Consider the following 26,218-nt stretch of genomic DNA (forward strand, 5'->3'; position numbering starts at 1 on the left):
TTGCAGACAGCAAAATAACTAAGAATTACTGTTACCTGACCTTTTCACTGAACATGTGTGGTGTGCATGCTACTCAGGGTTAGCCACAAAGGATGCCTTAAGAGTATTACCTAGTAGCATACTACATTTAACTGCTGAGCTGTGATGTTGTAGCTAAATTAATGCTCGACGTCAAAGGATAACTGGAGTCACATCGTAGATATCCATCACTCAGGTTTTGATTTATAGTTCACCATGAAACTTCACTGATCGATGGCATCCTATATGACTGTGCTTTAATTATATTTCCCATAATTATAGTGTTAACACTCTATTTTGTGACAGCAATGAGTTACATAGGTCCGAGCATTGTCCAAAGTTGCCATTTCTCACTTTAGATTACTCTTAAGTAAGTACTCTGGTTTAGTAATGACTGCTAACTGCATGTCTGCATGTGCAAACATGACACTCCCTGAATCCACTAGGAAATTGCATGCAATTGGAAATCACAGGTACTAGGGAGCTAATAGGTTAAAGTTCTTTTAATTTTAGTTCTCACATGGCACTCAATTAGCTGAAGTCTTTAGATCTACATAGACTATATGTAGAAGATAGAAATTTGCTGCCATAACTTCAGCCATTTTGATCTGGGCTAGTAGTATGGCTGTGCCCTAAAGCATACCATAACTTATCATCCTTTTTTACTGTAATGAGGACCAGAATTCATGAAAAGAACATTAAATTGTATTCAGCAATACCATAGATTCAAAAGTAGATTCCATATGAAGAGCCAGTGAACTAAAAGGTCATTTCCAAAAGACTCTGACACATAATAGACTATTTTTTGCAACAATTTGTGGAGCTAATTACATCAGGGCACAATAATTGTTTTGGTAGCAAGCTAGCATAAGAGCATCATGTGCTTCACTCACAGAAATAGCAATTCTGTGAAGCCTCACAGAATCTAGGCCAGTTAAAGGTGCCAGAGGATATTTTAACACGGCTAGCATTAATGTGTGTGGTGTTGACATCATGTGATAGCGGCAGATTAGACTAGCAAGGCTTAACTGACTGTTGAATCACTTTTTGATTCAGCCTTCAGTATTTGTTTAGCGTTGACTGATTGAGACATAGTTAAAGGGAATGCATTTTTACCCCATAAACACAGATTGCCGCTTGTTTCAGCCTAAGTTGTACTCCAGCCTTCTGCAGCACGCTGAGCTGGTCTTATAATGAGAATGGCAGACAGATTCGTGTGAGAAAAAATATCTAAAAGTCATAAAAGACAAAGCAAATCAGTGTTCTGTTCACAGTACAGGATGAGAAAATATATTTCCATTTGTGTGTGTTAACATTTTGAGCGTGAATGAGCTCTGGTTCCATAAACTTCCTTGCTTTTGTTTTCACATAGAGGTCAATTTTCTTTTAATGTAGCTGTTGAAAAGAAAGTTGAGATTATGTGGTGCTTTCTTAATTATATTGCCTTATCTCAAAGGTGCCTGGACACATTTGCATTCTCCCCAGTATGACCGTGATGGTAAGACTAGTGTAGTCAGACTAGCGCCATATATAGATCTGAGTAAATCTGCCTTGGGAAGGAAATTCTGTTTCCTGTGCTGAATCCTGAATACTTTGCTGAGTGTCTCTGTCCTGTTGGCTGTCCAGACAATTCACCCAAGCCTGTGCCTTCCTTCCCCCTCCACTTCTGTAAATGGCGAGACGCTGGTGGTACAGATGCCCCCATTATGCTTTGTATCCTGTTGTGTGACTGTTTGCTGATGGTTAAGGAATTCCCATTTCCCTTTGTCTCAGACATGTACAATGACTCCCTGCAAAACATCTGGAATTGAAACTGCTCTTAAATAAGAGCTATTGTGAACCGTCTTCTGTGTATTGTTGCTCTTTGTCTCCCTCTTAATCATAGTATGCAATCTTTTCCAGAGATATGGAAACTGTGTCCCATGTCCTCCTAACCTTTCATTGTGACCTCTAAACTCAGAGTCCCAAAGAGATTTCTTTGGGACTCTGAGGAGGTAAATCCAGCTTATCTGCTCTGTGAGAGCCTTTCCTTGTTCCACTGGCTCCATTACAGATATTCCCAATGTTCTAAGGATATTGGCCACTTTGTTTAGGACATAAGGAAACAAAGGTTACCAGGCCACTCGCTTGTAATAGTGTAGTAATTGGCGAAAGGCCGCTGGGGTTACGCTCTTCACAGTGTTTATTTTGGGTAAAAAGCTTGAGAATTATTTTTTTTAAATATACTTAGACCAGGGTGAAAAAACATGGCAGACCACTTCTTTTTCTATATAAATAAATAATGGTAATTAACCATTACTAAAAATAAGGTTTATAGCCCAGCTTAACAGTACTAGTAATCAGCAAAATATATTTTCATTATTTTCTAGTGGTTAATTCACTATGTTGTTGTAAATATGTATGTAAGTTGTTGTTATCCAAGAAAAAATAGTAAAGCACATTGTTTGGAGCACCTCGGAGGTTATCACTGTTGCCTGAGTTCCACTCCACCTGTGTGGAGTTTGCATGTTCTCTTATGTCTCCGTGGGCCAGGTACTCTGACTTCCTCCCACGGTCCAAAGACATGCAGTTAGTGGTGTTGAGTTAATTGGTAATTCTAAATTTCCCATATGTGTGAATGTGAGCACAACTGGTCGGCCTCTCTGTGTTAGCCCTGCAACACACTGGCAACCTGTCCAGGGTGTACCCTGCCTCTCGCCCTATAAAAGCTGGGATAGGCTCCATCCCTCCCCCACGACTCTGATAAGGATAAGTGGAAGAGAATGGAAGGATGGACTATTATTTTTTGATTAAAATGTAGAATAACAAATAACATTTGTTTTTAGTAGTTGAATATTATGCTTGATTAATTTCTGACTTCTCAGAGAAGTCCAGCTACAACCCACCTCCACCCCTTAGCTCCTTTTTAAAAAAAACTTTATCAGTGTCTGTTGTCTCTTGTTCCTTTTTTGTACTATGCTGTAGTCTTACTCTCCACACCTCCACAACTTTCCATGTATGCGCATAAAAAGGAAGGGAGGTGTGTTCTTTCCACCTTATGCTTTCCAGAGATGCAAGTGGAAGGCATTTGGTGTAGGTCCCAGTGCAGTCCCATAGTAGACCAACTTCAACCGTAATATGTCCCATTAAGTACATTTCTCATTGCAATGGTTTAGGAACATGTCAGTATCATAGTGCATTGTATTTGTCCAAGTAGCCTCCTTTTAAAGAAGTCTTGAGATTTACTCAGAAATTATATAATATTTTTTTTATCTTTTGCTGTGCAAAAAAAAAAAAAGGAAAAGGCAACCACATATTAAAAATAGAAGAGATAAGCAATACATGTCAAAGTCACTGTGTCAACAAGCCTACTAGCTGTCATTCTCTTTCACTGTGGCTCACTAATGTTTTGTTATTGCAAGTGGAGAAAAGATATGTCAGTGTAAACATGATAAACAGCATCTCAGCCCTGAGAAACTCAGATGGCTTCTAGATATTGTCGTGCTGAGATTGCTATACATCAATATCTAACGCTGCTGTCTAAACTAGCTCTCTCATCCATTGTTTAAATAAGCTAGACAAGGACTCACCTGTCATTGGAGTTCGATCTACATGCTGTGATTTGTGTGTGTGTGCATGTGTGTGTGTGTATACTGTTGACACTGATGTGAGTAGAGGGAGACTCACAGACAGGGTACTGCATTCCTGTGGAGCCTCACCTGGCTTTGCTTCTAATCATTTACTAGTGAGCGCTTACTGAAAAAAACATGACATAGGTTTGGGTTCCTCCGTTATCTGTCAAATTGAGCAGATGTTGCACCATTAGTGGACAATACATCAGGGTAATGTAGCTTGTCTTGTCAGTTTGGCCTGAGCAGTGCCAGGCCACCCACTCAGTTGCGTGCTTTTTCATGGTCAGCTGGTATGTGTGTCTCAGTGGCACTGCCTGTGTGTGTGTTTGCAAGAGTGTGTCAGATACACTGAGCCTCTTGGGCACTTACACAGAGGGACAAACGCTGGCAGCTGCAGTTATTTTGCTGAGATATTTGTTGTTGTACTGCTGGAGCCCTACAAGGAGGTCACGCACTTGAAACAGAATGTTGTGGACAGGACAGTTGTAGGAGCAAAAGAACATCGGCGCTGCAGTGTTAAATGACACGTTTGGACTAACCTTTGTCTTACCTACTCGTCTCAATCAGTGATAAAAGCTTCTGTCTATTCATAAGCAGCAGATTGTCACTCTGACTGTGCACAATTCATTTTGGGTGGGCATAGTTCTGAAAGACTCCTGCTGAATGGTCTTGAGCTCTATTACTGCACCTAGCCCTGTGATCCTACACTCTGTTGTACCAATAACAAATGAGTTGCCTTGGAGAGCTGGCTTGTGACACTCCTCTTTAGGAAAGAGATTTTTAGGGTTTCGTTCAAAGAAAGAATATCTGCCTGCTGGAGTGATTTTCTTTTTCCTCTCTCCAGGAAGGACTTGTACTTTATATCTCTGTGCATTTTGATGAGCTTAAAAATAAGCTACGATACATCATAAGTGAGTAACTTACACTTGTGCTAGCAAAATGTTTAATTGTGCTGCAGACCAAAAACTGAATTAAAGTGGTTATTGGCTGGGTATTCAATTGTCCTGTGGTTTTCCCAGATATGAGTTCATTTGGATAAAGCTCCACAGTTGATTAGTGGCTTCCTGGTTGCACCCTAGAGAGTATCTATATCAAATAATACCACTCCTGGGACTTGTTAAGTTCTTAACTAGTTTTTCTTCTGTTGCTGACAATTCATATATTTTCAATTCATCCACTGCCCCCCCCCCCCCCCCCCCCCCCAAAAAAAAAAAAGGGAAACCACATAAACTGGTGTAACAAAGGTCAGTGGAGGCCAAAATAATGTATTCTGGCTGAATTCAATCAAAGTTAAAAATTTAAACCACAAGATAATGCAGCTTGACATGAGACACACTCTACTGAGTGTATTACCCCATATGCCTGCCCGGGGCATCAGTGAACCGCTGGACAGTCTGTGGCACTATTTACACAATGCCCCAGAAGTTTTCATTTGGATTCAAAAATATTTGCTTGATCCAGGCATTGCCTGCACACTCTGGCCACATGACGCTGTACCAGGGGGAACATGGGGCCCAGAAGATCTGACAATTTGTCTGAGGATTTCATTCTTGTACCTAGCAGAAGTTTGACCCTCCAAGGATATTCCTTGCCAGACCATTACTGACCCACTGCCAAACCAGTCATGCAGGATGATGTTGCCGATGTCTCCAGACTATTTTTTACCTGTCACATGTGCTCAGTGTGAACTTGTTCTCATCTTTGAAATGAACAGAGTGCCAGTGGAGGACCTACTGTTCTTCTGTTTTCCCACGATCGTCAGTCATGCTTTGTGGTGCTGGACTAAACACTAAAGGATACCGAGACCTCGTGCCACAGAGTCTGTTTCTGATTCTCTCCATGAGCAGTTTGGTCAGAAACATGCAGATCAGTAGCTTGCTAAAGGTCATTTTCTAGGGTCCTGATGGTGCTCCTGCTGCCCCTGACCCAAAGAAGCCAATACTGTCCTTCTGCTGCATTGATGCCATTCTACGCCCCTGTCCATTGCACTTTGTGTATCCATCTTCAAGCATCTCCTCCACACTCTTAAGACTGTGTCTCAGTGGTATAAAGGACAGTAACAAAAAGATAAAGTATACAAAAATCAGTCTAGGGGGATAAGGAGAGAGCAATGGTCTGTGGCCACCACGTACAAAACCATTCCCTTTTTAGGGATTGCCTTGCCCATGACCCTGAATTGGATAAGCGGAAGAAAATGGATGTAGTTGTCTTGTTGTTTCCTCTCCATTGCACCTGTTGTCACATTCATTTGCTTCAGAGCGAGTGAAATGGATTCACAATTGTTTATGCTTCATCACTGGACATATTGATGTCCCTGAAGTGTAACTGACTTCAAGTTATACTATGAAGATTGAGTGTTCTCTTAATTAGTTTAAGCAATATACTTACTTTATGTTTCTCCTGTTGGGTAAGAGATTCCTTTAGTTTGTTGTATTTTCAAATATCTCTCTATCCAGCCTCTTACACAGTGACCACTGCCTCAGTGAGTGACGTTAGCCTGATCAACCCATAACAGAGCAGAGAGTATTAACAAATCTGTTACCGCCTCCTCTCTGGCTTCCACTCTCTTTCTGTTTCTGACAGTGATCACAGCAGATCAGCAGACTTTGAAGTAGCAAATGCTTCATTAGCCTTAATTAGTTTGGGTCACTATTCTTGTGGGATACCTCATATCATTTGGGTAGGGCATGTTTTCTCTCAATTGTTTCCTGGCTGGGCATTTTGGACTTGAAGAAATGCTTTGTCTGGCTTGCAGACCTACTGCAAGCCGGACAAAAATCTTTACTCAGTTTTTTTTCTTTTTGTCAACTCTGCCTTCTTCTAAAATATATGCCACAACTACAGTAACGTGTGTCAAAACCCACATGGTTTTCGCATGTGCAGCTGTACAACAGCTGGATCCAGTATACTCACTCAATTATGAAGGAGATCTTGTTTACTACTGTTTGTTGAAGTTTATGGAGTGGACTCATATTTATCTGGAGAGGAGCATAAAAAATCTCTCTTGTTAGTATAAACTGCTTGTGTGGAGCATTTTAATACATTTTTAAGGGCGCTTTTGTTTACAAGATAGTGAATAGATCCTGTAAATGCTTTGTAAATCAACCTTTGTACTTGGATCTCTTTCTTGAAACAACCAAAAGGCATCCTCACTTGACATTTCATAGCATGCCCCAAGCAGTGGAAGAATGAATGAGTCACCACGAAAAAGAACGTGGTCATTGTTGCCCATGCCAGTGGAGAGAACTTAGGGTAAAACCAGTTAAAACTCTTTTAATGGTGCTCAGTTCTTCCATTTGAAAAGGAAAACAGGAAACAGCTCCTCCCTGCATTACTGCAGTGCCAGGGTGGATGTATGTGTCAGACAGCTGAGATGTGAAGAGCAGGATGTGGACGTGTGCACTTTGTTTGTAAAGTATTCTCTTTGTGTTGAAAGACTGAGGAAGAGGTATGTCTAAAGTTATGGCCCCTCACCTTTTCTCCTCGTCACTGTCATGTAAGGAGATTTCCTTGTGTGTTTCCTGGCAGACACTGGTTAATAAAACCACAGGCCTCCTGCAGACTCTGTCCCATGAAGCAGTATCCACAACATTTAGATGGTAATGATTAGTGGGACTGTTGATCACAGCAAATCGATGGTGACATTTCCAGCTTCTCATGAAACGATGTTGGGATTTTTTAGATTTTTTGTTCTGCTACCACTGTAATATGTCTGTTTCACGTAATCGTAGTGGCTTTTCTTGATTTCCTGTTTCTGTTACTACAACTTTTTCTCTTTTCAATTCTCCTACTTATTATCTTTCTCTGTTTTCTCCCTCCCTGCATCTGTTTTCCTGTCTAACTTTGCTGAAACTTTAACCTCTCTGCACCTGCCTGGCTAATTTCATTTGTTTCCCTTGTTCTTGTGTTGCTTTCCTTGGTTGATCTTTGACCTCTGGCTCATGTTTGTGCCGTGTTGACCTCCCTACCACGTCTTTTCCCACTATTGCTTGCTCTCTGCTGCTTGCACTTCATTTCTTGCTATAGCACATTGGTTGGATTCTTCATATCTGAGGAACATACAGAGCCCAAGTGAGCACGACCAAAGTAAGTCCTGAAGCACCTCTGTCTTAACACTTTGTTTTTCTCTTGTTTCTTGTCTTTGGCACACTCTGCTTTCACCTGTTCCATTCAGTTATGCATGGTCTTTTCCAAACACACTCTCAGATAACATTCCAAGGAAGACTCAGCTGGGGCATGTAGTGTCTGAGTCCAGCTGGTTTGTTTTTCCAAATGTCTTACAGGCGTTTCCCAATGATTTCCGATGCTATGGAAAATTATATGCTTTTTCCATCATGTAACAGAGTGACAACATGTCCATTTCTAGCTAAAAATGTCTTTGAAATGACGTTACCATGACACTTGCAAAATGTACTCCATGCTTTCATTTTAAAATTGCTTTCTGAAATATCAGCCTCATGTTGGTGGTTCAACTCCAATGCAACAAACCAGGTCTTATACTAAATAACTACAACACAAGGATGAAAATGAGCTTTTTTATATATAGTGGTGGTTTTGATCTCTACATTGCAAGCTGTGGATGAGCAGGATGGGAAGAGATTAATAATGAAGCCAGAATTAAGTCCCTAGATTTCCCCACAGGGCAATAAATGGACTTGGAAACAGAGTTTTTGGCTTGTTACCAGCGAAGGGGTTAAGTAGCAGCAGTCGTGTCTACGGGAGTTAAGATGAGAAAGAGACAGCTGGCAAATGGAAATATAGGCAGAAAAACTAAGGAGGAGATTGAGATGAGAGAGAGCAAAATCCCATGTAGGGGAGTTACTAAAGATCTTTGTTGGAGTTATTAGAGCATTGTGGTTTGGGCCTTGTTCTTATAGAATCTGGCTCTCCCCCACATGTTTTGGAAATGGCTTGACTGGTGCTGGGCGCAGCCTCGGGGGTTGAAGGTCAAACCCAGCGTGGCTGGGGTTTAAAGGCCAGGCTGGGCTCATTGCTCAATCAGCTCTTTGTCTTCTGCGTAGCCCTCTGAGTGTCAGAGGGGCCCATTGCACAAAGCTGCCACAGTTCTACTGAACAGCTTTAATCGCCAAATAAGTTTATGAATTAAGAGTATGGAATGCTACTTTTCCACACTTTTTTTCTCTCTCCCACTCGTCACATCTGTTCTCACAGTTTCATCACCTTTGATGGTGGTGGCGCTTGGCAAAGGGGATTTCCCCCTTGCTGAAAGCAGTAAGTTGCCCACAGGAGCTCTTGGAGTGAAAGAGGCCCTCGTTAGCAGTATGGCACAACTCGGTGCGCTAATCAAAGGATCTCAGGCAGTCCCATTCTTCTGTTTTTTGCGGCAAGCTCAGAGAGAAATTGGGCTTCAAGCCACTGTTGACCTGGCAGCAAGTACCCACTCAAGTGATTAGATTATATATGGGTCAAAAGAGGCGCTTTGATGAGCAACTTTGATGTTGCTTGTTTTCTGAGACCATATTCAGGCCTAACAATTGGTCCTATAAATCTAATAGCAGCAGTCTGAAAAGCGAGCACACCAGGTTGTGCTAAAGCCTGCAGTGCTGTTCTTACTTGTTCCCCTTACTGTTTTCTTAGGCAATGCTCAGTTTACTTTGACATAAAAGGTGCTTTTCTCGCCAGGAGTTGGACATCTTGTTGTAACACCGATGTGTAGAAGGAAAATGGGACTTAGCGGCATAAAGTGAGGAAAGCTCTTAAACACAGTGACCGCACAGCCTTTATGTGAGACACCAAATCTATAACTTTTAGTTAGGTAGCTCCTGTTAAGCATGATGTATATCTGCTGTCAGTGTGAATGTCTAGTGATATGCAATTATCCAAAGAACAAGGAAAGGGTGAAGAAAATTATATACACCAAGACTGTGTATAGCGGCTGCACACAGTAAGTGTGTATGTGAGCAGATTTATTGTTTTATGCATATTTGGGCATGTATGTTTCTAACTAGAGGCTGAGCAGATGCCTACTTAGAACATGACTCTTTGCTTTTGGCACGGCAAGTAGCATCTCACTGCAAGAAACAGTACAAATATTGACTTCCTCCCTAAAGCCACACTACCAGCCTAAAATCAGAGGTTGGCAAGCCCATCCTAACAAAGTGTTGGCAGGAGTGTGAGAATGGGGCACCCCGCAGGCGCAGGCTATTTTAAGTCTCATGGCTAAGCCTGTGACATTGTAATCATAATATTACAGCGAATATTTCCCTCAAAACGAGTCGCACATTATAGTTGTTTTGTACAAGAGGGTATATCAACAATTTGAGAATGTTTCAAAAGCCTTTAATGCAGCTAATTTCCCCGTTAAATTACAGTGAAGTACTGGCAGAAGCTATTATTTTACAGTGTGACTCCTATAATCTACCACAAGTGAAGAACAATTGCTTTGCTGCATGCTTCTACAGAATTTTGTTGTTATCTATCCGGATGCCATTATTGTTTTTGTTTCTCCTGTAATCATCACAAGCTATTGTTGTAAAATATATGAATATACAGTGAGTCATTTTCTGAAAACATTGCACATGGTTTACAGGATCTCAGTCTGCATGCTCTCACCTTTTAACATGAAGCTTTCTTAAGCTATGTGAAAATCCCTAAATTCCTTGCACGGTATCACTACAGGAATGTCTGTTATGTTCTCAAAGTTGTAAAACCTAATTTAAATAAATGTCTACTTGCTTGCATTGCATAAAAACTCGATTTAACTGCAGCTTCTGTTTGCCACACATTTGAATGCAAAGTGTTCTGTTTTTAGCTGCTGAACTACATGAACAAGGAGTCTAAGTAGGCCATTGATGTAATCCTCTGACCCCTTACACTGCTCTCCAGCCTTCCTGCCTCATGCATGTATGACTTGAGGAGGGAATGTTGAGGCCTTCTTCTAGAGTCATTCACAGAGGATCCTCTTCTTCTTCTTCCTCCGCAGCTGCTGGCACAGTATTGATGCTGACTTTACTCCTACTGACCTTCCAAGTCTGTGATATCATCAGCATTCAGTCAGGAGATCTGAAGCAAACTTTTGACCCTGTTATATTGAATGTCCCGAGTATTATGTGTATTTGTAACTCATTTCTATCATGTGTCACTATTTAAATATGCTTAAAAATGTTAGATTATTTATTTCCATGTCTGTGACCCACAGAATAGTTGATAGTACAATTTAATGGTTATTTTTCAGTAAGTGGAGGAGTGTGACTGTGTCAGTGTGTGTCGGTTGTTGGCCACAGACACAGTCACAGTTGAGATATAGAAATAGATGCTGTAATTTGTATGTGGCTTTTACTTAAGCTGCAGTCGTGCTTTTCAGTTTTTACCTTCTGAAACATTTAACCAGAGGTTTTCCTGAGGAAAGGAAGTTCCAAACAGTATCCCACATCACAGTGACCGTGACTACAGTGACTTGAATGCAGCTTATAACACGCACACCTGACAATAGTTGGATATTAATGTGCAGTTTAACTAACAGATAATTCTCCCCACTTTGTGTTTCTAGTTTATTACAGAGCTTCTGTCAACTTCACCTCCCTGGTCTACGGTCCCGAATACGAAGAAATCTTCTCTCGTGAATTTATCGAGCTTTCTGAAGCAGTGGTGGACACGGTATGTCCTGTTCTCATAAACTGTGCTAAATAGTGCTCTTGTACAGTATGATAAGACTGTTACTGCCTTATAAGGTGAAAGACATTTTATTTATGACTTTGCTAATTTAAGAATGTGTGACTGTGTGTCTAAAAATTTATTTTTCCTCCACAGCTCGAGTCAGAGTACAACAAGATTCCAGGTGTCCAGACAGTCAGTGTGATCCTTGTTAAGTAAGAACATACACAATATTATTTAAATATTTATTTGTGACACTTAAAGTAGCTTTATTTTGTTGTCTGGATATTTTTACCTTGCCAGGTGATATTTCTTCTTGTTTTTCCGTATTGCCCAAGGCCAGTAGGCCAGCAGCATTGTAGACATTCAGTCAGTAATACAGGAGCAATAAGTAAGCCCTTTCTAGGACAGCCAAAGAGAAACTTTGCTTTTAACAAGCTTTATTGTTTAACATATGCGGTGCATGCAGCACAGTCTGTAGGCTCAGCTGGCCTTCTTTTTGTCTTTGCAGAAAGGAGATAAGAGAGGATGGCGCTGATGTATTTGTAGAAATAGATGTGGGATCTGAATACAACGCCAATGAGGAACAGATCCGCAGCGTGCTGTACAACGTGGTGAAGGAAGGAGCAATTGCTTCCTACAGCACATCGGTCCAGGGCTTCCAGTTCAGACGACTTGGAGTAGGTAAGACCTCAAGAAGTACTGAAACAGGTGCCACTGTTACCCAAGAGTCTGCTGAATACTTACAGCAGATGAAGATCTACCAGCGGGGTAGGCAGTTACCTTAACATTTTCCTCTGGTTTATAGCTGAACCTTTGCCTTCAGCGGAGCATGTAGCAGACCCAGGTTTGTATTTTGCCATGCCTGTTGCATGGTGAGTTAGAAACTGTAGTGCATTTAGAAAGAACAGTTCAGCATTTGTGTCTTTAATTTGATGTGTACAAGTCCTGTTGTCTGAGGAATGTTTTGCATGGAAGCACAGAAGTGTGAAGCAGACTTTGAGTCTACTTCTGAGTTTAGTCTTTGAAGTCCAGTAGTGCCCAATGAGTATAAAGTATCTTTGCATGGCATGAGTGTGATTAGGAATGCAGCGTTTTTTTTTATTTTCCCCACCAATTCAAATACAAAACTCTCTATACAGACATGGCAACTAATAGAGTTAAATGGTAACTTAATCTTTTATTTGTTTATTCAGGTGATAGCATTGTCATTCATCTGTCTGTCTCGTTTTGCTGTCTTTGTGTGTCTGTGTGTCGAATCTATTCTTACAAAGTATTTGTAGCCTGTGTTCACTATAATCCCTGTTTAGTGTTTATTCAATCCAGTCTTTATTTGTGCGTTATTAAGCCTTTCTTGTCCAGTCTTGTATTTATTTCTTATTCTGTATCAAATTTGTCTGTTCTATTTTTTTGTATCCATCTAGCCATGTCTAATCTACTCTTTGTCATTTAGTTTGTGTCTATTTCTTTTGCCCATCTGCCCATCTTGCCCATCTAATATAATCTGTCTAATGTGTGTTCATTGTATAGCTGCCATGTTGGTTTGAGCTTATGGTATATTTTATGGTTACCAGAACACAAACACTAATGAAAATCTTGTAATGTTCTTGAAAAGCTCCTTAATTATCACAAAGCTTTCAGATTTTGGTAATCTTTAAAACACTTCTGAGTTGATCTTTCTGCAGCAGAGTTCCAGGAGAAGTTTTATTATAAAATGAATTTAATTTTTTAAAAACTTTTCGTGTAATTTGTGCTTTAATATGACGTTAGGTAGTTTTTTGGCTGTACCATAGTCAACGCTTGCATGTCTTTGATCCTTCAACATCCCCCTCCCCCTGCTTCCCCTCTGCATCTCTAAAAGTAACCCCCAGTGTGAGACCCTGCATGCCAGATGAGCACAGGTGTGGTGATGGGACATGTATCCTAATGGAATACCTGTGTGACAACCGACAAGACTGCAGAGACATGAGTGATGAGCTCAATTGTGGTGAGTGGCCTCATTGTGACTGGTTGGCAGTTTGACATGGTCAGTTATATGCTGGAATAATGGCTGTTTGATGTGTGGGACAGTAATTAGCGCCTGTGTACATCTTTGCATAGGCCTAATGAAAGATTTGTGTCACACTCAATAGGGCCGATTATTCCGATCATCACAACCCCTGCCACCACAGTCGATACAACCCAGAAGGTAGTGCGTCCCCCCGGCCCACCTGGACCCTGCAGAGTGGATCAGGCTACATGTCAGACTGGAGAGTGTATACCTCGTGACTATATCTGTGACGGTCAGCGGGACTGCCCAGATGGAAGCGACGAGTTTAGATGTGGTGAGTAACGCAGCCCTGTACATGTGAACAGTCCCAGAGAGCAACATGATCCCTAATCAGCCTCTTGCCTTTTTTGCAGGTACTCCATCTCCCTGTGAACCCAATGAGTTCAAGTGTAAAAACGGTCGCTGTGCACTCAAACTTTGGCGCTGCGACGGAGACAATGACTGTGAGGATAATTCAGATGAAACCGACTGCCGTAAGTCTCCATTTCTTTTGTGAGACAGTAAAAATCTGTCTTAAAGGAATAAGTAAAGCTCCCTTACCTCTCTGATGTCTGTCTCTTAAATTTAAACAACAATATTAAATCTAATTTTGGATTTGTTAAGTCATCTTATTATTTCAAATACTAGTCTGGGTGGCATGATAGTGCAGTGGTTAGCGCTGTCTCCTCAGTGTGAAGGTTCTGGGTTCAAATTCCGCCTGGGGTGTTTTGTGTGACATTTGAATTTTCTCCTGTATTTTCATGAGCCATTTCCAGACACTCAGTCTTCTTCCCACAGTCCAAAGACATGCATGGGGTTAGGTTCATTGGTTATTTTAAACTAGCTGTAGGTGTGAACGATTTTCTGTCTCTATGGTTTAGCCCTGGGACAGATTGGCGGCCTCTCCAGTGTGTACCCTGCTGCTTGCCCTATGACAGCTGGGATAGGCTCCACCCCCCACCACCATATCCCAGAACTGGTTAAGCAAAGGAAAATACTTGCGTGTGAATATGAGCAAACTTATTTACAAAGAAGGAACAAATCATAGGCCTCCGAAACTTTCCACAAATGTATGTATTGCCACTGAGAATAAGTCGCTTTACTGTGAATGTGACCTAGATGAAGAAAAAGATCAAGTCCATCAGTGGTTCTTTTAATTATTTATTTATTAATAAATAATTTAATTAAGGATAGGAGGATATCCATGATAGGTGTCCTTCTTTTATCATTCTTTATGTTGAGTGATGCCAATTAACACCTTCAGGTTCATATATTAAATCCAGAAATAGTGGTATTTATCTTCTTATTTGACTCTGCAAAAAAGCACCTTTCCCATCCATCCATCCATCTTAGGGTAAGGAGCCCATCACTGCTTGCTAGGGCAAGAGGTGGGGTAGCACCTTTCCCATAATGCTAAAAATGATTGGTTTCAGTTTAGGTTATTGGTTGCTGGTGCTAAGCAATTGCTATGAGCCTTTCTGACCTTGATTCAAAGCTGCTGTTTATGTTGTGAAGGGATATAAATTTGCTATTACTTTTCATCTTGTCATCACTGCAGCCTCCAAGGGCCCCGATGACAGGTGTGCTCCTGAGCAGTTTGAATGCCTGAGTGATAACAAATGTATCCCAGCTAGTTACCAGTGTGATGAAGAGCCAGACTGTGAAGACCGCTCCGATGAGTATGGCTGCAGTAAGTCTCACTCCAGTGCCTGTCGACATCTGCCTGTTGATAGACTCATTCTCGTACACATTCAACTTCTTTCTTTCATATTTTCATGCAAATCACTTCTCTGACACTACTCTGTAGATTGCCTCGTTTGTACACTTTGCCTAATTTGCTGTGAAACAGGCTCTTTTCATATGTATTCAGTGAAACACAGGGCTTTTTGTGAGTCCTCCTTCCCTGAACTAAAAGAAAATTGTCTGTCCATAGCAGAGAATTTGACTTCCTCGGCCTTTATGAGCTTCACTCGCCAAATTCCAGTGACGTGCCAGCTGTTTTGTAAATGTGCATTTATTTTTTGTTTATTTCCTTTTTGACTCCTCGCAGCCCCTCCTGCTGTAACAAGCCCCCCAGAAGAGTCAGTTCAGGTTGCACGGGGAGCCACAGTAACATTCACCTGTCAAGCTGTTGGAGTGCCAACACCCATTATCACCTGGAGACTCAACTGGGGACACATTCCTACCAGCAACAGGTGGGTTTGATAGGAAATTCACCACCTCTGTGATTTTTGTTCATCAGGTCTATAATCAAACCTAATTTAGTGTACACATTCAGAAACTCTTAACCTCTGATAATTCAGAGTTTGGAGAAAACACAGTCAAAATGGCCTAAAATATCTATGAATTGGAGTTTGTTAATGTTATTTTTTAGTCAATCTGTTTCCAACAAAATTTCTTGATTTGATAAAAGCTAGAAGTCATCTGCAGTAGTCGCTGAAGATTTGAAAATCTCTGTCAAGGTATTTTTCCTCTGTGATACAGTTTCAGGTGAGGAGGCTGTTGACAGTGTAGCTGATCGTCTCAGCTTTGACTCTTCATCTTTAGGCCCATGATTGTAATTACCCAAATATTTGTGGTGTACTCCAGCTCCAGATGTTGCAGTTTCGAAATGTTCACTCTAGGCGTAGACGACTGCATGTGTGGTTTGGGCAATTACATTTAAAATTGATGGATTTTTGTGTAACAATGTTTTCTAAGACTGTAGCAGTGAGATGTAAAGGAAAGCTTTTATCTTATTCCAATGGTGTTTTATTTCTCTATTCTCAGGATTACCGTGACCAGTGATAATGGCCGTGGGACCCTCATTATTCGTGATGTGAAGGAGTCAGATCAGGGGGCGTACACATGCGAGGCCATTAATGCTAAAGGCTTGGTGTTTGGCATCCCAGATGGAGTGTTAACTCTTATTTCAAATCCAAACCCAGGTACGGACACATCCCTTGGGCCCAGCGTCAACGTGACTACAGTTTTAACAACAAACATTAAGTTATGTACCTTGGAAACTGTAGGATAACTGTAGTTAAGTTATATCCACTTGTTCGTTCCAGGCAACTGTCCTGATGGTCACTTTAGCGTGAATGGCCGCTGTTTGTCCTGCTTCTGCGGTGGAATCTCTAAAAATTGCAAGAGCACTGGACGTTATCGCAACCATATCAGTCTGCGTTTCACAGAGGAGGAAAACTTCAAAGGCAAAAAAGCTTTTAATGCATATGCGTATGATTTAAGCTGAAAGAACAAATAAACTGTCAGCTGAAATACCTTTCAAAATTTTATTCCTAACATCAAGAGCTAACATAAAATAAATCTGAACTTGTCAATTCCAGGGGTGAACGTTACCTACCCATCGAGGCCTGGTACTCCTCCTCTTTCCTCCACCCAGCTCCTTATTAACCCGGAGATGGAAGAGTTCCAGCTTGTCGACCTCTCACGTCGTTTCCTTAACCTCGACTCCTTCTGGACCTTGCCTCGCCAGTTCCTGGGCAATAAAGTAAGGAGAAAATAATTCACAAGTCTCATTTAAATGGCCTTATAGACATGCTTATTCGTGTTAATCATTCCATTTGTTTTAGATCGATTCCTATGGAGGATCATTGAAGTTTAAGGTGCGGTACACACTAGCACGCGGATTGTCCGAGTCTGTAGAGAAGCCAGATGTGATGCTGGTTGGAAATGGGCGCAGGCTTGTGTACCGCAGAGGCAATGGCACCCCTCCCAATGTGGTCAACCAAAAGGAGATCAGATTCACTGAAGTAAGGGCTCTGGTTCAGATTCTGCACAATCCTGTGGTAACTTTGTAATGATGTAATGATTATATGTGTTTTTGAAAATGTAGGAAGATTTTATAGGTCATGACGGAGTAATAATCTAATAATGATCAAAAGTAAGATGAATTAAGCACTTCCACATGTATTATGTTAGTTAACCTCCTTGTTAAATTTTTAGGACAACTGGCAGCACTCCAGTGGTCTTTCTGTGACCCGAGATGAGCTGATGATGACCTTGGCCAACCTGGAAAGCATCAGCATCCGCACCAACTATGATAACCACATGGTCAGTGTGGCCCTCAGTGACATTGTCATGGATACCACGACTGTGGAGTTCAGCGTTTTGGGTCATGCTAAGGACGTTGAAGAATGCAGGTGTGTTAAGTGAGAAGGAGGAAACGACCAGTCTGTTGGGTTTCTCCAGTGTGTACACATGTAGTGTAAAGAGCACAATACAGTAATAAATGGATTATTTCATCGCAAGGGCTAATTTTATGTTTTTACTTCGGTCATTATTTATAGTAGTTTCATCTCAGTCTCCTTTGTGTCTAATACAACAAAAACAACAAAAAGTCTGTTTTTCAGTCAGCTGTTTTTTATTTACCACAAAGTGTTGTAATTTGCCTCATCATATTTTCATTATGAAAACCATGCTTGATCATTTGTATTTTAATCTTTCCCAGATGTCCTCCTGGATACACAGGCCTGTCTTGTGAGATGTGCTCTGCTGGTTTCGAGCGTGTTCCTGGTGGCTTGTATCTGGGAACCTGTGCTGGTTGTAATTGTAATGGACATGCTACTGCCTGTGATCCAATCAGCGGACAATGTCTGGTAAAAAAAACCCAAAACAAAACAAAAAAACTGAGTCAGTCAGTTGTGTCTGTACAGGATATATAACACTAGCACTAGAGGATGATTTGTTTAGCCTAGGTTAAAAAACAAAAGCAGCACAAAATAGGTTGTTTAGCCCTTTTTAAAGGCTTATAGAGCCTCACTACCAGCACCTATGCAAGTAACACCTTTTGATTCAAACAGGAAAATAGTCAGACGCTGGTTTCATGGTGGATGCATAATGGAGCAAAAAGGCTAAGAAACAGTTCCAGCATATTATTCGCTGCAAAACCCAAACTTGCTAGTTATGATATAAAAAATACCCCAAATTTCCCCATGATTCCAGTCTTGCATGCATGCTCGGGTCCAGGTTTATTGGTGGAGTCATTAACAATGGTATCACTCTTCTCATTGAATTCTCAACAATAGCAAAACCCAAAATATTCTCAAAAATGTTAAATGTACTTTGAGTGACATCTGTGTGAGTGAATTGACTGTGTGTTCTCCTAACCACAGAGCTGCCAGCACAACACAGAGGGCCCTCAGTGCGACAAGTGTCGTCCTGGCTACTTTGGCGACCCAAGCCGAGGCCGCCCTGATGACTGCAAGCCCTGCCCTTGCCCATACACTGAGACATCACGACGGTAAGGTCACAGACAAATGCTCAAACACATCTACAGTACAATATGGAAGACTAATGCATGCGAAAACAGTCTTCAAACAAGGTTTCATTGGTAAATAAACTGAGCTTTCTCACTACTCAAGCTGAGCTCATTCAGATACGCGAATACTGTTTTATGCATTTCACATGCTACTCATTAAACTGCTGCTCCTAGGTTTTGATTCATTATTCTTTCTGCGGACCTTGTAGGTTCTCTGACACCTGCTTCCTGAACATTGACCAACAGCCAACATGTGACGCATGCAGGCCCGGCTATACAGGAAGACGCTGTGAAAAGTGAGGAAACGTATATCATTACCTGTACCTTATCACTGAGCGTAATTAAGAACCTGTACGGATATGAATTAAGCTGTACGACTCTCTTGGGGCTGTTTGCGACAATGACTGTTGTATTGTATGGTGCAATATTAAACAGGTGGTTTCTCAAATATGCCAAATGTATTTAAAATGAAAATTAACTGCACATTGATATCTACTATATCTCTGTCTGTATTTTTTCCAGGTGTGCTCCTGGTTATCAGGGTTACCCTCTTCTGCCTAATGGAAAATGTGTCCCTATCTGTGAGTACACTTACATTAAAGAAATCCAAAGACCTTTACATTATTGTTTGGCTTGTTGAACTAGTCAATTATCCAGCCGTATGATCACAAGAAGACCTAAATCTTGTGTAATGATTCCCATCAGTTTTTCCCCCTGGGGTTACAGTAGATTGTAGTGTGTGGTCATGGCTTAGGTATGCAGGGTGGCTGGAACCCTCCCAGGTGCACTTTCTTCTCCATATGTGATCTTTCCACTGCTCTGTCCCTGCAGCAAACCCATCTACCAAGTGTGATGAGAGAGGAATTGTCAGCTCCAGCAGTGGGCCATGCAGCTGTAAGGTATGGCTGCAGTATGGTAAACATTTAAATCGTCAGTTGTTATAAATCTGCAAGGCTGAGTTTTTCTGCTGCCATTTTTTATCAAAGGATTGAAGGGCTTGACAGGCACATGGACCACATATGTGACTGTGTTTGTTTATTTGCTTCTTTGCCTACGTTGCAGAACAATGTGGCAGGCGCTCTGTGTGACGAGTGCAAGCCTGGGTTCTTCCACCTATCAGGGTCCAACGCTGAAGGCTGTCTGCAGTGTTTCTGTATGGGCGTCACCAAACAGTGTTCCAGCTCCACTTGGAATAGAGAACAGGTGGGCTGCCAAGCTCTGAATGGAAAAAGAAGGAGCACATATATTTGGTACCATGATGTCACTCACTCAATTGCTCACTCATTCTGTATCAGCAAATCTTTTCAGGTTCTAGATTGTTTCTAGTGAGAAGCAATGTGCAAACGCTTCAGTCAGACTTGTTTCTGCATCTCTCAGGTGCGGGGCGGCGTAAACGGGCAACTCTTCTCCCTCTCCAATAGTGCCAACACTAATACTATCACTGAAGGCATCTCACAAAGGGGCTCCTCTGAAGTTGTCTACCGTTTCTTCTCGAGTCTCCCTAATGACATCTACTACTGGGTCCTGCCTGAGAACTTCAGGGGAGATAAGGTGAGGAAAACTAACAAAACAACAAGTGAGGAGCAAAAAAAACATACATGTCTAAGACGATTTCTGTCTTCTAATTTCTATGTTGCCAAGTAAGAAGGCTGCCTTTCTCCATGCATTGAGGCTCTTTTGGACCTTCGGCTTGAATTCAGAGTCAAAGCCAGTCAAGGATGTCTTGTGACTCCCCTCACAGTATCAGAGGGGTTAAATACCTTTCCACTATTCAGTTTGTTGAAATGCTCACCTTTTCAAAGCAGATGGTCATACTTCATTAATCTGTTTCTGCTGGGAGTTTCTTTCTGTTTAAAACTGATGATGTCTCTCTGCTGTCTCCAAACACTTGCTCAAAGGAAATTTGTGCTTCTCTCTATATTGTAATGTCTTGATATTACTATGTAAAGTGCTCTTAGATGACCTATGTTATGCTTTGGCACTACACGAATAAAACGAATTTGATTCGAATGAGCATTTGTTTTCAACATGTTGCTACCAGGTGACAGCTTATGGCGGAGAGCTTCGCTACACAGTGAGCTTTGAACCATTTCAGCGCTCTCTTGTGATTGATGGTCAGCCAGATGTGGTTCTCCAAGGCAATGGAATCTTCCTGGAACACTACGCTCAAACCAGACCGCTCCCACGTGTCCCACAAATTGTCACTGTGACCTTCCGAGAGGTGTGTTTCAGTGTTTTTTGGGAGTTTAGCTAAACCTAAATCTTCATCAACTTTTCACTTTCGCTTAATTGTTTTTCTCTGGCTGACAGTCTGAATGGCGTCGTGCTGACGGACAGCCGTGTACTCGTGAGCACCTACTGATGGCGCTGGCAGACGTTGCTGTCTTCATGATCAGGGCCAGCTATGCCGACAATTTGGCTGAGAGCAGGTATGCTGGGAGGTTCCTCAAAGAGTGTAGAAAAATTTCACAAATCACATATTAATCCGAGAGGATCACACTGCTTTACATGTCTTTTTTATGTGTGATTTAGTATCTCAGATATCCAGATGGACATTGCTGTTCCTCACTCAACTGGGTATGAACGTGCTCTAGAGGTGGAAGAGTGCGCCTGCCCTCAAGGATACAGAGGACCGTCTTGCCAGGTACACATGAGGAGAGGAGTAGTCTAGATTATTCTAGATGAGTTGACAAAACTTAATAGCTGCAACTAATGATTATTGATATATGATTCTATTCATTGTTATTAGTTGTACAGAAAGAGGCTTTTGCTTTGGAGTTTTTAAAGTAATTGAAAATGAAAAAAATCTGCACTAATGTCTCTTTATAAATAAATCAATAATTATTTATACATGCAGTTTTGCACAGGAAATATTTTCCCTCATGTGAACTACACCTGCCAGTTAAATCAGTTTATTGTATCAAAGCAAGAATAACAGGATGTAAACATTGATGGTAGTTCATCTGAGGCTAGCTAGCTTCAAGCTTCTGTAGTCCATTCTATGTGAAACTGCAAACTCCATCCTTTGATAGGTTTTTAATCTGGTCAAACTGCTGTTTTGAATTGGTACGAGCAACTTTGCAATCTTGGATTTCACTGAAGTTATTCTGACAAAGGAAAGAAAGCAAAGGCACCACAGATGTGTCTAAGCTTGCTAGAAATAAAGTCTCTTAATTTTTTCCATAATACTGCTTGACGATAATTGCAGTCTGTCTCGCTCCGGCAGTGGAACAAAGACATATTCCTGTTTGTCATCACTTGTCTCTCACCTGAGGTGCTTTTCCATTTTTTCCATTCTGCAGGAATGTGACGAAGGGTACACACGGACTACCTCTGGGCTTTACCTGGGCACTTGTGAGAGGTGTGATTGCAACAGTCACGCCAGCAGCTGTGACCCGGAGACCGGCAGGTGTCTGGTAGGTTCTGTGCTACTCTTCCCCTCTCTGTAGCCTTTGTCAGTGCTGAGACTTCTTTGATCTCTGACACGGAATGTGCAAATTATTTCTTGGCAATTCCCAACATGTGGCTACCTAAGTGCCATATCTTCAACTGTTCCGTGGATCACACCTCTTTTTTTATGTGTTTCCTGACCTAAAGCAATGTCTCCATAACACTGCTGGCTCCAGATGTGAGCGCTGTCAAAATGGTTTCTATGGAGACCCTGTCACGGGTGGTGCTCAGGCCTGTAAGCCCTGCCCCTGCCCTGGAATCTCTTCTAATAATCAGTAAGTTTATGTCAGAAATGATTTTCAGTTTACTTTTTTGTTCTTTTTCATGCTAAAGTAAACTGTGTGCAGGGCAGGATCATTCTCAATCGTCATCTCTGTTTTTTCAAACAGATTCTCCACGACCTGCTATCTGGATTCTGACGGCCAGCCGACCTGTGACAACTGTCCTCTTGGATTCACTGGCCGACGCTGTGAAAGGTACGTTGCTCCTCTTCTATTTCTCATCTCTCTATTTTTCTCTTTGTCTTCTTCTCAGGGTTGTCTAAGCACTGCTCAGTGTTTGGGGTTACCTGGCTGGCCGGCAGAAAGGTTTCCAGGGGCTGGCAGTAGCACAGACTGATTTCATTCACAGGAGAGGGATATAAGCATGTTGGTGGTTCAAATTACCCTTTTTTTTCATGGTTTTTGTAGCTGAAGTATATCAAAGGAGGGATGGGATCTCTAATATATCTTTAAGGTTTTGTACTGTGTCCTCACAGAGCTGCTGGTGGTTCTCAGTGTTGTATTGTGGGTGTTTTGATTTGCAGATTGTGAAGTTATTTCTGCTGCTACTAGTAGTTTTCTTTGTCCCACATGCGACATAGACCACTAAGGTTATTTCTCCTGTGGCACAATGCTGTGTCTTTGTTGTTGGCTCAGTTCCCTTCGTTGGTAACGAGGATGCCATCAGTCAGATTAGATTTTTTTTTTATAGAAAAGAAATATGCTGAAGGAGAACTAACAGTTTGTCTATAGGAAATAGACTTTTTTTTCTCTATATATCTTACTTTTGCTTTCTTCTCCTTTTACATTATCTCCAGAAGCCTTTTTCAAAGGTTGCATTCTGCTTCACCTTTTTGCTTGGCTGGTAGAAACACATTGTAGGTGCTGGCTAATGTGATTTCTGCACATATCGGTTGTTTTGGTCATAAATGTAGATGTGGCATTTATGTGGACTGTCTGGCTAATGAATCTTTGCCACCCCAATGGCAAAGATGAAAAGGTGACTTGGGTACACAGCGCATCTTGTCATTTACTATGATATGAAGTCCCTGCCTGTATCCCTGCCTGATTTTGCTATTTTGATATTAAGAGAAGAGATGCCATCTGCAGACAGTTGTGGGGACCCATTCCTGGAGAAGCACACAGAGGGCTCCCTGCCTATGGGATGTGGACCTGAAACAATATTCAATTTCAACTGGGATAAAGAATTAGAACTAAATGGCAGTGGAGATGATGACATTGAAAATCTTTGGCCTGTTACTCCTATTATCCCTACTAGGGCTTTATTGTCTACTGCATCACAGCTTCACAGAACTCAATCAACAAAAATAATTGGGGTGGGCGTTGTCTCAGTCACCCCCAAAAAGTCAGTGTCCAGACTCCCACCACGCTTCACTCCAAGCCCAGAGAGCAGACAGTCAAGCTTCCAGCAACTTCTCCGGCTTCACCTGAACTCCTTTAACCGACGACTGACCATGCTGGAAAGCAACACGCTTGATATGAAGGACAGCATTCATAGTATGGAGAAACAGCAGAGTCTTCTCAGCTCCCAGCTGAAAGACGTTATCAGTCTGCAGACAGCCTCAGAGAAGAACAAGAAAGTTAGCGAGCTGGAAAAGAGCTACACAGAAATGGAGGCTCGTCTAAGCAGACTAGAGGGGCGGTTAGAGATCCTAATAGATGGTTTCACAGCCCTGGCTCAGGAGATGAACAAGATGAAACGTACAAGACACATTTCCCGTTCACTCCAAGAAAAAAGGGTTCTGCCTTCACTCACAACTGTCATTGCGGTCCCATTGCACTCAACACCTCAGCCTCAGGTCAGAGTTATACCTACTAAAATGTCTCTCAGCAGTAAAGCCACTGTTCCCAAAAGCATACCGACTCCAGGTCTCCTCTCAAACAAACACAAATCTGCTCCTAAGACAGATAGAAAAGTCCAATCAGTGAAAAACACAACAAACCTCCAATCAGTCAATAGGTCATTCAAAAATCAGTCTTCAGCAAGATCAACAGTCAAGTTGAAGACCAGCCAAAGTAAACCTAACACTAACTCAGAGTCTACACCTCAAACTGTAGTGAAGCCTCAAACCAAAAAGCCAGAGGGCAGGAGGGCTGCTGTGACACCAAAACATAATTCACAGCCAAGGCAAACAAAACTAAAGGAAGTTAAAGAAGAGGCAACAATCACAAAATTTCAAGTGGACCCACCACCTCACAACTCAAAGCCTGCTAAAATCCCTCAGCTGCAAAAACAGTCTGATCGGGCCAATAAAAAGGATCCAGCTCTACTTAACATAAACAATGGCCGTAAAAAGACAGTGATAGCAGATGCACCTGGAACAAAGAAGGCTCCGGAGAGTGTGAAAACTTCAGAAGATGATTCAAAGAAATTGCCAAAGCCTCACAAAGGTAGCTCTAACCCAGATGAGAAAAAGACTGAGCACAAGTTTGCTCATAAGTTGCCCTCTCACAAAACAAAAACTTCAACCAAGGTCACAGTGACAGCCACAAAGACTGTTAAGACTACTACAGCCAAGAAACCTAAAACAACAGTAAGAAGGACAACTCTTGCTCAAATCAACGCTATCTCTCCAAAGAAGAAGTCAAACATAACGATAAAAAGGACATCAAGTCCCACTAAATCCAAGGCTGTTGCTAGGAAGAAAAACACTAAAAAACACCAACATAAAAAGAAAAAATATTCTGAATCTGGAGTTTTGGACCTGCTGAGGCTCCTAAATGGAGATTCTAAATCTGCAAAGCAGAACAGGAATCAAGAAGGTTCTCTACATATTGTCTTGGGAAAGCTGGCCATTCCCATCAAAATTATCCCTGATGACTAGAAAATATGTTGTTGTTGTATAATTTTTTTTCAGTTATTTTTTAAATTTCTCTGATCTTGGTCCTATTTATATATACTACAATCATATCAATGGAATATAATGAAGGCACAAATATTACAGTATTTACAGTATTTTACAGTGACTTTTAATTTATTAAAGGTATACTATGCGTTTACAGTATAGACTAATACAAAAGTGTTTGGGGGTGTTTTCCTCTGCAGAAACCCAACCATTTTTTGTCATTTCTTCTCTCCCCTCTTATTCTGCTGTGTTTGCTACATTTCTAAGCTGCAACTTTTATCCCAAACCAAAAACAAATTGCAGCATAGTCACAGTGGATATCTTTTAAAAATGTTCTGTCCTCTGCTCTCTGTGTGTGTTTGACGGCTGAGCTGTGCTGCTCACACAGAGCAGAGTGACCACAGGGGACAGCTTGAAGCAAAATTCCTCTCCCTCTTACTTGTCGAGTCATAAAGAGGGGCCAATTTTAAAGGGCCAATGCTTTGTTTTTGTTTTGTTTTTGTTTTTTGTTTTTTTGCAAACAGTATCCAACAAGTCCTGCACTTGATACCTTTATTGTATTATACCTTTAGTCTGTAATGCAGATGCTTACATATTTTTAAGTGTATTATGTGGCAAAGTACTGTCAGAACTATTGCACACAATTACGCTATGAAGAGATTGCTTAGCATGTGAACCTTTCATATGTGTACTTTTTTCACTTCATTATGGGCATGCTACCTCAAATTTGACCCCTAAATGTTCTTCGGCATAATTTTTTCTTTAAAAAGTGCTTTGTGCATCTTGTCTATTTCCAGCATTAACATATTTTCAGTGCATGTTTCAAGTGAATACAATATTTGCTGACTTCCATGAAAAGCCTTATATCGCTATGTCACTTTGTGATTTCAGGACAAAATGCTTAAATTAAGAGGGTGATTTTGGCCTTGTATGAAAAAGGTCGTAACGGCAGATTTAGGGTGTTTCTGGAACCATAGCTTTTACATTCAGTCTTACTCTGGATGAAGATTACTCACTTTATACATTTTAATACTAAAGATCTGTCACCCTGCGAGTAGTCAATGTCAGTTACAACTGAAGTTTGAAAGTTTACAGTATTTTGTTAAACA

At 41.3% G+C, this 26,218-nt stretch overlaps 1 protein-coding gene across 3 annotated transcripts in view; it reads left to right on the forward strand.

Annotated features, from left to right (window-relative positions):
• The window catches only part of hspg2 (heparan sulfate proteoglycan 2), a 93,551-nt gene that overhangs the window by 29,626 nt on the left and 37,707 nt on the right, over positions 1-26,218 (forward strand). For all 3 annotated transcript variants that reach the window (XM_063463500.1, XM_063463501.1, XM_063463502.1), the window contains exons 4-29: positions 11,140-11,246; positions 11,400-11,458; positions 11,755-11,927; positions 13,105-13,230; positions 13,376-13,567; positions 13,647-13,766; positions 14,831-14,962; positions 15,323-15,467; positions 16,042-16,199; positions 16,323-16,463; positions 16,599-16,762; positions 16,845-17,024; positions 17,218-17,414; positions 17,723-17,870; positions 18,387-18,514; positions 18,742-18,828; positions 19,055-19,113; positions 19,364-19,431; positions 19,595-19,735; positions 19,910-20,083; positions 20,574-20,753; positions 20,843-20,961; positions 21,065-21,176; positions 21,835-21,948; positions 22,130-22,257; positions 22,372-22,458. In XM_063463500.1, coding sequence (XP_063319570.1) covers positions 11,140-11,246; positions 11,400-11,458; positions 11,755-11,927; positions 13,105-13,230; positions 13,376-13,567; positions 13,647-13,766; positions 14,831-14,962; positions 15,323-15,467; positions 16,042-16,199; positions 16,323-16,463; positions 16,599-16,762; positions 16,845-17,024; positions 17,218-17,414; positions 17,723-17,870; positions 18,387-18,514; positions 18,742-18,828; positions 19,055-19,113; positions 19,364-19,431; positions 19,595-19,735; positions 19,910-20,083; positions 20,574-20,753; positions 20,843-20,961; positions 21,065-21,176; positions 21,835-21,948; positions 22,130-22,257; positions 22,372-22,458 — 3,439 coding nt within the window. The remainder of the gene's footprint in view (positions 1-11,139; positions 11,247-11,399; positions 11,459-11,754; positions 11,928-13,104; positions 13,231-13,375; positions 13,568-13,646; positions 13,767-14,830; positions 14,963-15,322; positions 15,468-16,041; positions 16,200-16,322; positions 16,464-16,598; positions 16,763-16,844; positions 17,025-17,217; positions 17,415-17,722; positions 17,871-18,386; positions 18,515-18,741; positions 18,829-19,054; positions 19,114-19,363; positions 19,432-19,594; positions 19,736-19,909; positions 20,084-20,573; positions 20,754-20,842; positions 20,962-21,064; positions 21,177-21,834; positions 21,949-22,129; positions 22,258-22,371; positions 22,459-26,218) is intronic.

Source organism: Pelmatolapia mariae, linkage group LG20 (genome assembly GCF_036321145.2).
Source record: "Pelmatolapia mariae isolate MD_Pm_ZW linkage group LG20, Pm_UMD_F_2, whole genome shotgun sequence".
Lineage (NCBI taxonomy): Eukaryota > Metazoa > Chordata > Actinopteri > Cichliformes > Cichlidae > Pelmatolapia > Pelmatolapia mariae.